General features: G+C 33.4%; 3 protein-coding genes across 3 annotated transcripts; 2 read left to right on the top strand and 1 right to left on the bottom strand.

The window, feature by feature from the left end:
• Positions 1 to 2,426: 2,426 nt before the first annotated feature.
• LOC125860910 (LIM domain-containing protein WLIM1-like) lies at positions 2,427 to 4,892 on the top strand. Its single transcript, XM_049540960.1, has 5 exons — positions 2,427 to 2,744; positions 3,820 to 3,916; positions 4,004 to 4,041; positions 4,157 to 4,246; positions 4,337 to 4,892. Exons 1-5 carry the CDS (start codon positions 2,607 to 2,609, stop codon positions 4,541 to 4,543), a joined length of 570 nt encoding a protein of 189 aa, XP_049396917.1. The 5' UTR covers positions 2,427 to 2,606; the 3' UTR covers positions 4,544 to 4,892.
• Positions 4,893 to 5,317: 425 nt separating this feature from the next.
• Positions 5,318 to 9,174, top strand: LOC125860892 (pentatricopeptide repeat-containing protein At2g20540-like). The gene is made up of 2 exons (XM_049540935.1): positions 5,318 to 7,898; positions 8,704 to 9,174. Exon 1 carries the CDS (start codon positions 5,412 to 5,414, stop codon positions 7,086 to 7,088), a length of 1,677 nt encoding a protein of 558 aa, XP_049396892.1. The 5' UTR covers positions 5,318 to 5,411; the 3' UTR covers positions 7,089 to 7,898; positions 8,704 to 9,174.
• Positions 9,175 to 12,036: 2,862 nt separating this feature from the next.
• Positions 12,037 to 13,369, bottom strand: LOC125860912 (uncharacterized). The gene is made up of 3 exons (XM_049540962.1): positions 12,962 to 13,369; positions 12,717 to 12,862; positions 12,037 to 12,375 (listed from the first exon to the last, which is right to left on the bottom strand). Exons 1-3 carry the CDS (start codon positions 13,290 to 13,292, stop codon positions 12,286 to 12,288), a joined length of 567 nt encoding a protein of 188 aa, XP_049396919.1. The 5' UTR covers positions 13,293 to 13,369; the 3' UTR covers positions 12,037 to 12,285.
• Between the last annotated feature and the right edge of the window lie 1,405 nt (positions 13,370 to 14,774).

Raw genomic sequence — 14,774 nt, 5'->3', positions numbered from 1 at the left:
GGGGGGGGGGGGGGGGGGGGGGGCGGTATGATCATGAAAACAAATGGTTCTGGAATTTTTTATTTCATGCATATGGCTCCTCTTTTTACTTTGTTTCCTAATTTCTTTTGCGGGGTCCTAGGAATGGTCTTAAATTAATTTTTTTCGATTCATCTCTTGAGCAAAATTTTCACGATCAAAACTCAAAACTATTATTCATGTGGAAAAATATGTTTTGAACTTTCTGTCTGATTCAATCTCATCTATTGCTGCTTTCGAATCAACTGAAAAATTATTTTGATGTCACTTAGGAGAAGTATAGGGAAGTGTGCCTGAGTCTTCTATAATAAATAGTTGTAACTCGGTCTAGCTAGGACAGAGCCATCCTAAAGAGACTTTATTAAACTTGTAGGTGTTGTCACTCACTTTTAAGATCATTTTTATAATTCACATGCGATGTGGATTGTGTGGTGATTATTTTTTTAAAAAAAAACAGCTGAGAATGAAATCTTCTTGTTTTTTTGTTTCCATTTATGTATTTTACTCCATTGGCTTCAACTTTTTCAAAAATCGCACTGAAGTTGCATTTACATAGATCTACGCCTTTTGAATTATTCTCCTTAATTAAAACTGCTATGCATTATGGCATAGATAAATTGTCATAATATTGAAGCCATTGTTTAGTATACATAGAATGATTTGGTATATTATTATGTACAAGTTCTTATGCTTAGTTATCTCAATTAGTTTTGTTTTAAAAAAATCACTTTTGATTTTTATTAGTTTTGATGTACTTCCCTAGGTTCATATTTACTATAACGTACTTCCAAGTTTCAGTTGTATTTTATTTAAGATCAAAATTTAATATAGTACAAGAATGCATCCTCTTGTGTCCCACATTTAAACACATTAGTATTTAAAAGGACTAATGCACATTACCTAACCTGAATGGCTACTTTAATTAGGTATATTACATGGCTGGAATGATGGAAGAATAATCGTACGTACTCCCACTTGGTGTATGTATGTGCTATATTAACTTTAATTAATTTTAAATTTATGAGGTTATATTAAATAAATAATTATAACAATTATTTTTGGCTAATGGTTCGAGATTCCTTTCCGTGAGTTAATATATAACATTCATTTTCTTTTTTTATTTATTTGATTATCAATATCGATCTAATTGAAGATTAGCTAGAAAAGTGTTTTTTAATTATCAGTATAAGATTTGAAGTTTTGTATATATTTTTAACCTAACATAGATTATGTAATAAAAATCATTTCTTTTTTTTTTAATTTTAAAATTTGTTGCATATTGGGGGGGTTAAATTGGCCGGTTTGACAAACTTTATGATTATGTTATTATGGCTCCATTCTTCCTAGGATAAAATGATTGTATATTTCTTATAGTTATTTTAAAGATAGAATCAATTCAACAATAGATATTTAATAAGAGAATTATTAGTTGTCCCAATGTGGTGTCTTCTTGTTATTTCTTTAATTATTAAGGAAGAAAATATATAATTAAACATAAATAATGAGAAAAATGTAGAAAGAAGAAAAGAAAAAATAAATAAAGAAAAAGTCTCATTCATTGCCGGGATATCCCATAAAACAATCATTAATTCAACGACTCCTCGCTTTATTTGACGAATGAAACAAAAATATGAATATCAAAAACAAAAAAGTAAAGTATATGCAATAAAAAGAAAGTAAAAGTGGAATTTTTGTTTTGCAAAAAATGATTGAGAATGAGCTGTACTTCTCTGCTTGCATTTCTGTCTTATCCAATTTAATAAAATTAACAAGAAAAAAATATATTAAAAAGACGTAAAACTAATATGAAAACTTTCATTTTCTCCTTGAATTATTTCTAAATATTTTCAGTAACGTAATTAATCATCTTATAATTTGTGAATCAAATTTGAATCGTAAATACAAAGTAATTGAACAATTTTGATTTTCACATGATGTGTCAATAGTTGGACGGTTTGACCCGCTGCAATAAATCATAAGTAAATAGAAAGGCTTATCCTTCAAAGAGCGACAAACTTTAAGGTGCAACGGTTCCATCGGCAGCTGGCAAAATGTATAACTCCCAAATTCAAGTATCCACTTTTTAATCTAAGCAAAAGAAGGAGAAAAATGTTTGACTTATTTGTATTAAGATTAAAACGTCTGAGCGTATATTATGTATTAATATTTGTTACGACTGAATCATACATATCAAGCTATATATATCCCTAAAAAGTATGACGTGGTATGTCTCACCCACTATAAAAAATTTCATAGTGAGTAGTAAATGCAGCGATACCGTTAACTGTAAACTTTAGTTAGGGGTCGGAAAGGCAGAATCCCCCTATTAACAATAGACGCGTGTTTGGTCAAATTCCACTACAAATGAGCAAACAAGAAATTTTAATTAGCATTAATTAGAGCCCACAATGTGGACAGCCAATATTTGAAAAGGCTTGTCCGCTGCTACTACTTCAACACGCCCGCACTTCTTCTCTGACCTCTAAATTACCCAAATTTTCAACTTCGAAGACTTAATTAGAGACTGTTTGCATCTCTTTATTCTTTATTGAATCGATCGATTGATCTTTCTGCAGAGAAAAAAAGGAATGGCAACTTTTGGAGGGACAACACAGAAGTGTAAGGCCTGTGAGAAAACTGTCTACTTGGTGGATCAACTTAAGGCTGACAGCAGGGTATATCACAAGGCTTGTTTCAGATGTAATCATTGCAAGGGTACTCTTAAGGTCATAATACTTCATTTCTGAATTCTCTTTTATCTGGACTAATTCAGATCATCCATGATCAACTTTAATTTTATCCGGATTTTATTTTGGTTTTGTTAAAAAGTGCATGTTTAAGATCGAATATAATGGAGAATTCTGTTCATGTACTATGGTTGAATTTAAACATGTGATTTTTCCATTTGAATCTAGATAGGTTTATTTGATAAAGATGAAAGTGATCTACAGAGGATCCTCTCATCTTTTATTTCTCTGTCTTCTTGTGTCGGCCATAGTGATGAATGCATTATATATGGACCCTTAAGGGATTCTATGGAGTAATGGTTCATTATACATAGTTTTAACTTATATATATGCACGATGCACCCATGGGCAGAGCCACGTGGGTACTGGGTACAAGGGATTCATCCTAAACGATGTTGAATCCACTCGACTTCTTTATGGGTTTACTTCTTCATATTTTGAAGTCCTTTAGTGAAAAGTTCGATTCCACCACTCTATAAACCAATAGACGGATGGTAGCGTAATGATACTGATTCTCTTACTATTAGTTAAAACTGAAGATCCGTTTTATTTTTGAAAAGATAGTACGAAGGATTAATTCTTCGATTGCTCAAGTGTTGACATTTCTTTGAATCTATTAAAACGAAACTCAGACGCTTAATGCACAAACTTTGGCCTTCACTCTCTGGTTTAGTACTTAAAGCAGCCTGTTTGCAGCTTATTCTCAAATCAACAACTAATTGGCAAGCTGTCCCAGTATCAGTCCTGGTAATGGTCCATTCTACCGGAAGAATGGTACTGCTGGCTCATCTTCCTCCAGTTTGGAAGGACCATAACATATTTATATCACTTACAACTTCATTACTAGAAAATGCTTCTTAGCAGCTTTCTGTGATTTGTGCTACTATATTTAGTGTTCCACATAAACAATGTACGCCTAATTGTCATGTAGTTTAGGTCGACTAATCAACTACATTCTCATGTAGCTTTATCATCACGTCCATGTCTTTTTTCGTTGATCCATAAAAAAGATCATCTTGGTCTTAATTTCCTTGTCATTTTTGAACTTGTGCAGCTAGGTAACTACAATTCCTATGAAGGAGTTTTATACTGCAGACCTCACTTTGATCAACTATTCAAAATGACTGGAAGCCTGAACAAGAGTTTTGAAGGTTACTAGAGCTTCCAAGTCGATATTTCTTATGTCATTTTTAATTCCTTTGAAGTTTGTTTTCACTTACTCGTTATATTGTTTGCAGGGGGTCCAAGAACAGTCAAGGAAAGATCTCTTGATAAGGTATTCCATATTTGATTGATTTCTAATGTCAAGATCATCATGATCCCTTAAGCATTCACCACTCTGTTCTTTTTACATGTTGATCTAACTTGTGTTGTATTATCGATTTTCTCAGGCACAAGCAACCAACAAAGTTTCAGCTTTGTTTGGTGGAACACAAGACAAATGTGTTGCGTGCAAGAAAACTGTCTACCCCCTGGAAAAGGTAGTGACATACTCTTTTTTATGTAATAGCAATTAGTGGAAAACGAGGAAGGTCTATGTAGATACTTACATGGTTACTGCTATTTCACAGGTGGCTGTTGATGGCACTTCATACCACAGGCCTTGTTTCAAATGTAGCCATGGGGGTTGTGTAATCAGTCCATCGAATTATGTGGCCCATGATCACAAACTCTACTGCAGGCACCATCATACTCAACTCTTCAAGCAGCGAGGTAACTTCAGCCACATGGAAGATCATGAGAAGATTAAAGGGGTGACTGAAAATGGAAAAGCATGAGGTCCTTCCATAAAAGCTTTCATTTTCGTGAGATTTTGCTATACAACAACATCGAGACTCAGCTTTCTGGCCTGAATCAGGTGCAGAGGTCAAACATATATATATACAAGAGGGGTTATTTACAATGCCTATATGTGATATTTTCATGAGAGAGTCAACAAAGTTTTACTTCATTTTTCTTTTTATCTTGGTGTGTGTTTTACTTGATAAATCAAATAGTTTTGCCTAAAGTTTGTATAATGTGATTTCTCTTGTGGTTGTCTGGAAATTGGAGTGGCTTTTTATCAGGGAAAGGTCTACTTTCCTTGGCTCATAAACTAAGAAAATTCAATTTTTTCAGTTTCCTTTATTGCATTTTCTTTCAACTACTTATGCTCAGTTGCTAATCCACATTATGCTCCTTAAAAGGTAACAGAGAAAAAAGGCTAAGCCATTGAACTCTGTTTTACTCTTCTCTGTATTTTAGGGTCATGGCTAACTAGCCATGATCCTTTTAAGTGTTGAGCCATGGGAGGCGGACTCAAAAAGCTTAAAATCAAAACGAAGTAATGAATACATACCGCAAAATCAATCTATTTTTTAGTAACTCGCTCAACCTGCTCAAATTTAAAAAGATACAATATAGTAGTAATTTATTTGTCGACCTGACCCAAAAATCGAAATCCGAAATAACGTATCAAACTATCTGGTCATAATATTGCATCCCCGTTAGGTCTAAATGTAACCCAAACCTATACATACAAACTCAATTTTGGAGATTGGAGATTTTGTAAATTTGAAAAAAAAAAGAAAAAAAATTTAGTGCAGACACTGAATATTTAGAGCTGAGACTCCCAATTGATTTCCAGTTTCTTTTGTGAAACTTCAAATGCGCTTTCTTTCATGGCGTAAAGCCAAACACTTGGCTGTTATTAAGCCCAAATGTCGAATCTGTTGTTCTTCAACAGCCACTTTTCCCGCCGTCTTTCAAGACAAAATTCACATTACTCGAAAAGAATTGTCTAAATTGCTACACCAGCGCCCACCTAAATCTCAACTGAAGCAAATACATGCCCAAATACTCACCCAGGAACTCTCATCAACTGCTTCTTTAATTAATTCTCTGATTCACTGTTATCTGCATATCAAGGAAGTTACCTCAGCAAGATTTCTGTTTCTTCACTATCCTCTGCCTTCACCCCCGATTCTAATATGGAATCTGATGATCAGAGTATACTGCAAACTCCAAAATTCTTCAGAAAGTTTCTGTCTTTTTCGCCAACTCTTGAATTTAGACCACCGCATTCGGGTTTTTCCGGACGAGTACACGTTCACTTTTATTGTTACGTCATGTGCCCATCAAAAATCAATTGTACATGGAAAAATTGTTCATGGGTTGGTGGTGAGAAATGGGCTTGAATCAAACTTATATGTGGGCAATTCGTTGATTAATATGTATTCGGTATTCAAGATTACAGATGATGCATACAAAGTGTTTGATAGAATAACTGAAAGAGATGTGTTCTCTTGGACTAGTTTGATATGTGGGTATGCAAATAATGGTGAGATGTATCAAGCTTGTGAAATCTTTTATAAGATGCCAGTGCGAAACGATGTTTCTTGGTCTGTTATTATATCGGGTTTTGCTGGAAACGGAAGGTATATGGAAGTACTTCTGTATTTGAATGAAATGTTAGGCTCTGTTGAGGATAAGGTAAGGCCTAATGAAGCTGTTCTTGTTTGTGCTCTGTCTGCTTGTGCTAATCTTGGGGCCTTAGAACAGGGAAATTGGATTCATGCTTATATTAAGAGGAATGAAATTCGTGACAGTTCAAATATATGTACTGCTCTTATTGACATGTATGCAAAATGTGGGAGAATAGACATAGCAAGATTGATTTTCAATAGAATTCCAAGACCTGATGTACACAACTTCACTAGTATGATATCAGCGTTATCATATCATGGGCTTGGTGAGCAAGCCTTAACCGTGTTTAACAGGATGTTGAATGAAAATGTTAATCCAAATGAAGTAACTATTATAGGGGTGCTTAATGCCTGTAGCCATTCAGGTCTGGTGGAAGAGGGTTCTTCAATCTTCTATAACATGGAGAACTTATGGAGACTTAAACCTCAGATTGAGCACTATGGCTGTTATGTTGATTTACTTGGCCGTGCTGGATACTTGGAAAAGGCACTTGGAGTTGTAAAGAACATGCACATAAAACCTGATATAGTCATATGGAGGGCTTTGCTCAGTGCCTGTAGAATCCATCGTAATATTTTCCTTGGTAACAGCATTATAGATTTTATAAAGCAGCTTAACTCTGATGGACCCAGTGGAAGTGAGGTACTTCTCTCTAATATGTATGCATCTCTAGGCAACTGGGAGAAAGTTTCTGAAGTGAGGAATGCAATGGGTCAGAGAAAGACTCAATCAGACATTGGATGTAGCTGGATTGAGGTGAATGGTGTTGTTCACGAGTTTCGTGTTGCTGATAAGCTACACCCACAGATTTTGGAAGTTCTGATTAAATTAAATGAACTTTGGATAGTGCTCTCCTAGAAGGCATTATTGCTAACAGTTAACACCACGCATATGTTCGAGAGAATGAGGAAGCAGCAGCTTTTCTTGGTGAAAAGCTAGAGTTTAGTGTTTGGTTCCATGAATCTGTTTCTGAGACTTAAATTGGCATATGATGAAGTTACGAACTTGTTGCGACTGCCAATCATAATTGAAGGCCATTTCTGAAATTTATGACTGAGAGATCCATTTTTTATAGGCTGCTTCTGATTTTTATACTTTTAGAAGAAGAATTTTTATGATGACTACTCATAGTAGTCAGTTCCGGGAAAGAGCACTCATACCTGTAAAGAATGTTTGTAGCAGAGTGTAATCTTTAAGGCTGTTGTGCTTTTAGGTTTTAACTTTACAGGGCAGATTAAAAGTCTGAGGTTCCTATCTTGTTTATCTCAAGTGTCAGCTTCCTTTCGTTTTTATCTTTTAATGATTTGGAATCTACTATACCAGCCAACGGAAGGGTTTGCTTTTGATATGAGGTCTCATGCATAAGATACAGCAGAAAGTTAACCTCTCTAGACATGATGGATTTTTCAATTGTATGAGTTTCACGGTATATTAGATTGAACGAGGGATGGAAGGTTGTTTGGTATTCAAGTTATCCACAGAACTACACAACAGTGGAAGTAGAGAGGGCTGGAGCTCCTACAAATCAATTATATTGGGAAGCCTAACGAGTGACAATGGTTCACAGTCCGACTGCTTTACCCTGAACTTAATCTCATATGTCTTCTGTGTCATTTTCTGCATTCCTCTTCAGATGTGCTTTCGCTTCTTTCCAGGAATTCATGCTAGGTACTGAGTTCATTCTCCTTGTAAGTAATCAATGAAAATGTGTGCACTTTATTTCTCTTATGCTCTCTCTCTCTTTATTTTACTTGCAGACTCATTTCGTCTTTTGTATCACACTTTAATCATTCATAGCATAAGTTCTTGATATATGTTTGTTGATTTTCTGCATCCATCTCAGATAACTTCATTTATTCTGCATTACTTGGCCCATTCTAGACTATCTCAAAAGCCAACCATATATTTTCTGGTCTGTCTTGACATTGATCAGATGTCCTCAAGGTGTATTCACCACAAATTTTCAGGCATGATATTAGAAAATTGCAGAGTGCTGTTCTGAATTAGAATGTCTGGTTTATACCGAGGCCACAACCTTAAAGCTCTTTCTTTTGTGGTCTCTGGTCTCTAGGATTTCAGTAAATAATTTCCTATAAAGTATCTAGGGGTCAAGGGCATGTGGCTGCCAAGTCACAACATTTGCAACCTTACAAATTGAGATATTGCTCCCTTTGTTTTGAAGTAAATGTCTTAATTGGATTTCAAGAGGACAATTGGACCAAAACTACAGATAATTGTTAGGGACTTGCATTGGTTTACCAAAATTAATGGACCTTCACCTTTCATAACATTACCATCATTCTCTGGTACCACTGAAATGATAGGTGGAAAAGTTAAAGACGTAGAAGATGCAAAATAGTCGTACGTGCTGCTTAGTAATTACTACGAGTTCTCTTCACATCTTAGATTAGGAAATTGCAAATCAAATGAAGGTCCTACTAATAGATATGATCTCCACTTTTTTTTTTGTTAGGACCACAGGTACATTAATGCCGCTATCTGAATTTGATTTGCCCAAGTTCCTGTGGTCAAGAACCAGTGGCAGAGCTGGCTAAATTTCTCTCCAAATGGTACCACTCTATACCTTTTTACTTTATCATAACAGCTGAAAGTAAGGACGTTCAAGAAAAAGCGGAAAAGAGAAGTGTTTGAACCAATATTGAATCAAACCGATAATATTTTTGAACTACCATTTCACAAGAGCCAATTTTGAAAAGCTATCTTTTGTTTTCTCCAACAAGTAGTGTAGGGAATAGGCTGATAGCTGGGAAATGTTAAAGAAAAGAAGGATCTAAAATGGCTTTGTGGGGAAACTAGAAGAAAGGCATTACATTATGCACATGTAGGCTTATTCCAGTGCAACAAAAGAAGACTGAAATGATTGCTTCAAGTCAAAAATGAACAAAGCATTATTACTAGAATATATTTTTAAAAAATTTGCTCATCAGTTGTTGTCCCATTCATTATACCTGTCACAAAGAATGCTAGCTACTTTACTATACTATTTATATACTTTATAGATACCCCGCAGGCCGTAAGCCATATAATGATTAAGAAAATTACTTTCCCCACTTGAATTGGCATCTGAGAATAGTTTTTCTTTGCACAGCGGGGTTTGTAGAATGTAGATCCTTCAATATAAACAGGACCATTATATCATATTAGTTGGGTGTGCGAACAAAAGTTTCATACGACAAAAAAACAAGTTACGTATAATAAGATGTTGAAATATTCTTTGATGATGCAAAACAGAAAATATCACATCGTGTTAAGAGTATTTTTGAGCTGGTTTATCCCAACCATATTAAAGGTGGCAAGGGTGATCCATTTTAAGAATTTGATTATTGTTTTGTGCTACCTAATGGGGTTTCTTTTCTTAGTGGAACCTAAAATAATCTTAGTGATGCCCTGCCTGTGGAATATTAATTAAAAGCATTGTTGTTTTTTTGAAATTATTGCTTCTATTATTTGTTAAGATAGTGATTAGTAAATTAAGTTTGTGGAATAGGGCGTCATCATGGGAAAATAGGTGCCCTTATCGTTTTGTATAATGTGCCAAATAATACGTGAAAGTATCATAACAACTAAAGGAATTTCTGAAATTTCTTCTTAGATCTCTGCGGAATAAAATAATTCCATTGCGCCTTCTAGATATTTTCTCAAACTTCACTAATAAGATCACACCGAATATATCATATATTATTATTATTATTGTCTTTTAGACCATTGTGAAACCATTAAAGTAGTAACCGAGGAACTTGATCTGATAAGTACCTTGTATTCGAATTGAGAAATTCTCTATGGCTACAAAATAAGTTCCCAATTTGGCACAACCTTCGGTTTTTCAAGAAGAATTTAACTTATATTCACTGATAATTAATATAATGAAAAATTTAAATTATCAGTGCAATTTTGACCTTCTTAGAATGTTATTTGTCTTACTTAATTTTTAAGTTACTAGTAATTCCACTTATTATAGATATAATAATTACGTGCAATTTCCTATCAAGTGATCTGAAAGTAAAAAGAAAGTTGCACAATTTGAAAGAAGGTAGTTGCTTTAAACTTCCTAGTCCCCACTAGTAGTGTAAATATTTGAAAGTTTAGACGAAGTTATTGATATTATTAACCCAACTTAGTTATAGGTAAATTTTTAAAATATTACAAGCATTATATTATTTGGTCATTGAAAGATCTGATTCACTCTAGCAATTGAAGGCCACATAGGATAATTGTGAAGATATCTCATATCGGTCATGTTGAATAGACTCTCATCGATCATGAAAGGATGAATGATCTCTTTAATATGATTTAAATCATCCCTAGCTTTTGAACAAATTTTATTTCTTTAACAATAATTCAACTCCTAGGCTCATTATCTATCTACTACATGATTTATCCAATGAAGACTTATAAGAACCATTCTTAGTAGGGAAATCACCCACCCACCCACCAAGGTCTAGAAATTTGATTAGCCTACGTAGGAATGATTAGATAGGTATAGCATTTTATGGGATTATGTGTTTGTTTTTTGATGAATAATTCATAATAATATATGACGTTTGACTAGAACAAGGCCCCATTCATTTGGCAAATAAAAAAGCATTCATAAGGATATATGATATATAGATGAAGCTCAGCATATCCTACCAAATAATAATGCACGCATGCATATATCGTACTTTTTGCTTGCTGTCTTTTTTGTTTTCTTTTGTGTGTTTTCTTCATACTTTCACTCTCAATTACTAATATCTTTACTCTACTTTTTCCATTTGCTCTATTCTTCTATCTCTTTCTCTCATTTTCCTTGTGTGTTCACTTTTTGCTACAAAAGTTGGATTTTATTAAAAGCATTGCGCACTCATGAATTATATCACTAGTATACCCCCTCCCTCTCCTCATGATTTTATTCCTAGGAGCAACTATTTATACTTCTATGATTGTTGGGTAAACGTATTCAACTTGAGTTGAAATTTGTTTACCCAACCAAAAAAAGAGAGGCAAAATGAAAAGATAGCCCTTTAGTCAGTGTAGTATGGAATAGAAAGGTTCAAACTTGTCATGTATACTATTATATTAACACCAATATAGTCGGTGTAAATTGTAATTCATAAATAAGATCTGAAACGGGATAGAAAATACACAAAATTTATCCTTTACTCTGTGCAAATAGAAAGGCCATTTCTGATAAATCAAAGAAAATATTGTCAGGAATGGAAACGCTAGCATGATATGGGTGTCCAAATTCTTGAAGATAACTCCAAATGTACCCTTGGAACTTTTGACTATGATGAGTGAGAATTACATTACTCCCGTTGGAACTTTGTGGGGAGAGTAATATGAGATCAAAAGCTTAACTTATAAGGCTTAAATTGTTCAATTTCAAATAGTACAAAAAATCAATTTAATAATTTCTCGAGTAAAAACTTGGCTAGTTCACGTATTCTAGTTATATGTATTTGACGATCTAATTATTATATATCAATCGCTAGTATAAAATGTAACTATCCACGAGTCAATAAGGTTGAAACTTCCATAAAAAATAAAAACTTGGAATTGAAAGGACAATAAAAAATAGCTATAAAAAGAAACAGTATAACTAGGTATCTATTGATTTCACTTTTAAACGTCTTAATTCTACTTCTATCTTTTATTATTCACATACCTACCCATCTTAAAGAAGAAGAGAATTTGATTAATTCGTATGACTGATTTAGTCAAACGCAAATCATATGGAGTAATTCATTCAACTTGGAAGTGTATTAGAATCCAAATTATAAGTAAATAAAATTTGGTGCTCCGATCCTAACAAAGCCCACAATGGTTTTCAATTAAAGAAGCCTTCCAAATGATTACAAAAGTTGAGCCATGATGTGAGTTTTTTTGTCTTTTTTTGTTTTACTTCCTCATATTTGCTGTACATGTCATTAATTAACTCTAATTTGATGAGGAAAAAACTACCCATCTGTTGTTTGTTTTCCTGGTGGGAGTGATTTTTCCTTCCTCTACTCCACAATCTCATAACACAAATCAAAATAGTAGCATCAAATTTATCTCAGCTTGCAGCTTCAGATATGCTGTGGAGTTTGGGATGCCATGTTCTTGGTTTTGCACCTGTTGAACTCCTATGCTTTTCTTGTTTCACCTGGAAAAATAAATTACATTCACATAATTAAATAATGAAAATTTTGTACTAACACTCTTTATGCAACAATGGTATAATTCCTCGAATCATATACGGTTTCTAATTGACGTTTATATTTATTTATTTTCTGTATTTTTGAAAGTAGAAAAAAAAAACAAGTTAGAATTTTTCACTTTTATCTTATCTTCTTCGTTTCTATTCGGCGTTGATTGAGAAAATTATGCACCACAATCATTTGTTTCCTTCTTCCTTTTTTTTTTTTTAAAAAAAGAAAATAATAATTTCTTCATATCTTCAGAAGCAGGTGAAATTAAAATTTTAGTTTGAAAAAAAATAATCACCTGTTTGGAGTCATCCAAATCAGATCTTCTAACAACTCCACTTTTAGAGTGTGAATTCGTTGATTTCTCACTACTCTTGTCACCGGATTCTAATTGCTGCTGCTTCATCTTCGAATACTTCTTAGCCCATAATCCTTTCATAACCTCTGCATAATTATCAACAATCATTATAAAACTCAGTAATTAAGTACACTAAATTAGTTCGTTCCTCCTCAATTAACCAGAAATTAGAATATAGAACTAACCTTGAGTTGTAATTAGTCTGTAAACATGACCCAGAACAAGCGTATCCGTCGGCTTGAGAAGCTTAATACGCGTTATACGAACTGGCATATTATTATTAGTTCCACCAGTATTAGTCGTGGCACTGTTAATTTTTTTGGCGGTGGAAGCGGTGGCGGAGGAAGGATTAGTGGGCGGACACAAGGTGGTGGTGGTAAGAAGAAGAGCAACATAATGACCGGGATTCATCTTCATGATTTCGTTAGCAGTGACAGGCCAATAAAGTTTGTCAACTCTACCGCTTGGGTGTTGTATAAGCAACGTAGCATTATCAATGGCTTGGCAGTTGCCCATTTCTCTCAATTTACTGAAAGCCTTTTTTTTTTTTTTCCTCCTCTCTCTAAAAAAGTGTTTTTATGGAGAAGAAGTTGCAGTGAAGAGAGATAACGAAGCACAGCAGGGGTCTCTTTATAGCCACACTCACCCACTAACTGACCCCACCCACCACCCCCATATGTAACGTATATTCTTGTAAATAAAATCAAATTAATACTTCCTCCGATTAAATTAATTTTCAATAATTTGATATTTTAAAATTAAAATAAAAAATGTTATAAATTATAATTTGTCCCGTAACTGATTTAAACGTATATGATAAGTGTCATCATATGCGGAAGTAATGAAAATCATGTTTACTAAAGAGTGACGGTGAATGTTTTGTGTTGTGTGGCCAACTTTTTTGAACGGTGAGTATAAGTTAAGCGAAGTAGATAGTTTAGGAACAAATTTGAAACATTTTTTCATCGTTTAATTTCATTTAATTTTTATAAGAATTGAATAAATCAATTCCTAAACATGATTAATTTCGAACTGCTTAATTTAATAATGAAAGATACGTTATACGAAGATTTTAAGGACCAGCTGTTCTGCACGCAATAGAGTAGTGCTTAAAGGAAGTGATGTGAATAATGAGAAAGTGTTGCTCTTTTGCGGTCCCTTCTAATGTTCAATATTTGATTTATAATCTGTTAAATTTAAACTTACATAAAAAAAATTATCATAAAAATAACTATACGAATATTTTTACCGTCCACCACAACCTTAATTGGTCACGATAGAGAGATGGAAATAAAAGAGGACAGACACAATGCTTTACGTCATTCTACTGCTAAAATTTTTTTACCACTATGCTTCGATCTACTGCTTTATCAACTCAGCTGACGCGCCAACTCTTCCAAGTACTCGAATTGAACACCAAATATATTCTTATCCAAAATAGCCGGTAACAACAGGATAGTACTATTGCCTTACCTACACTTCGCTTCACGTGACACTTTTTTCTAATTTTAAAATTTTTATTCTATTTTAATAACATGAATGTAATAAACTCAATGATTTATCGCAAACAGTTTTTCTATATCATAAAAAACTTATACATCTTATCTTCTTCATACTCTACTTGTAAAATATTTTATTGTCATGAGTTCATTACATAAATACTACTATAGTTTAACTTATAAATATAAGTTTAAAATTTTGTCCTAGACGAATTCAGAATTTAATGATTGTGGGTGTCATATCGCCTTTTAAATAAGCATGTTCATTAATTCAATAAAATATTTAACTTATTTCTTACCTTGTAAATATCAACTTCAAACTTCGATTTGATTATTCGATGACAAATGAATCAAAAAAATAAATAAATAATGAAATCTTGGCACTAAGAAAAAAAATTCCAACAATATCAATATTCATATTCATATTCTAAATACACTTAATGATAACATTACTATTTATACTTATTAATACTTCACGCACTTTTTAAAATTATAATTA

The sequence above is a fragment of the Solanum stenotomum genome, chromosome 3 (assembly GCF_019186545.1).
Source record: "Solanum stenotomum isolate F172 chromosome 3, ASM1918654v1, whole genome shotgun sequence".
Classification (NCBI taxonomy): Eukaryota; Viridiplantae; Streptophyta; class Magnoliopsida; order Solanales; family Solanaceae; genus Solanum; species Solanum stenotomum.
This window is presented reverse-complemented; position numbering and strand designations above follow the sequence as displayed.

Coding starts and splice junctions, on each gene's coding strand:
- LOC125860910 (XM_049540960.1), top strand. CDS start 2,607: ATGGCAACTTTTGGAGGGACAACACAGAAGTGTAAGGCCTGTGAGAAA. Junction 4,042..4,156: donor AGGAAAGATCTCTTGATAAG/GTATTCCATATT, acceptor CGATTTTCTCAG/GCACAAGCAACCAACAAAGT. Junction 4,247..4,336: donor CTGTCTACCCCCTGGAAAAG/GTAGTGACATAC, acceptor GCTATTTCACAG/GTGGCTGTTGATGGCACTTC.
- LOC125860892 (XM_049540935.1), top strand. CDS start 5,412: ATGCGCTTTCTTTCATGGCGTAAAGCCAAACACTTGGCTGTTATTAAG.
- LOC125860912 (XM_049540962.1), bottom strand. CDS start 13,292: ATGGGCAACTGCCAAGCCATTGATAATGCTACGTTGCTTATACAACAC. Junction 12,863..12,961: donor CAGACTAATTACAACTCAAG/GTTAGTTCTATA, acceptor ATAATTATGCAG/AGGTTATGAAAGGATTATGG. Junction 12,376..12,716: donor ATTTGGATGACTCCAAACAG/GTGATTATTTTT, acceptor TTATTTTTCCAG/GTGAAACAAGAAAAGCATAG.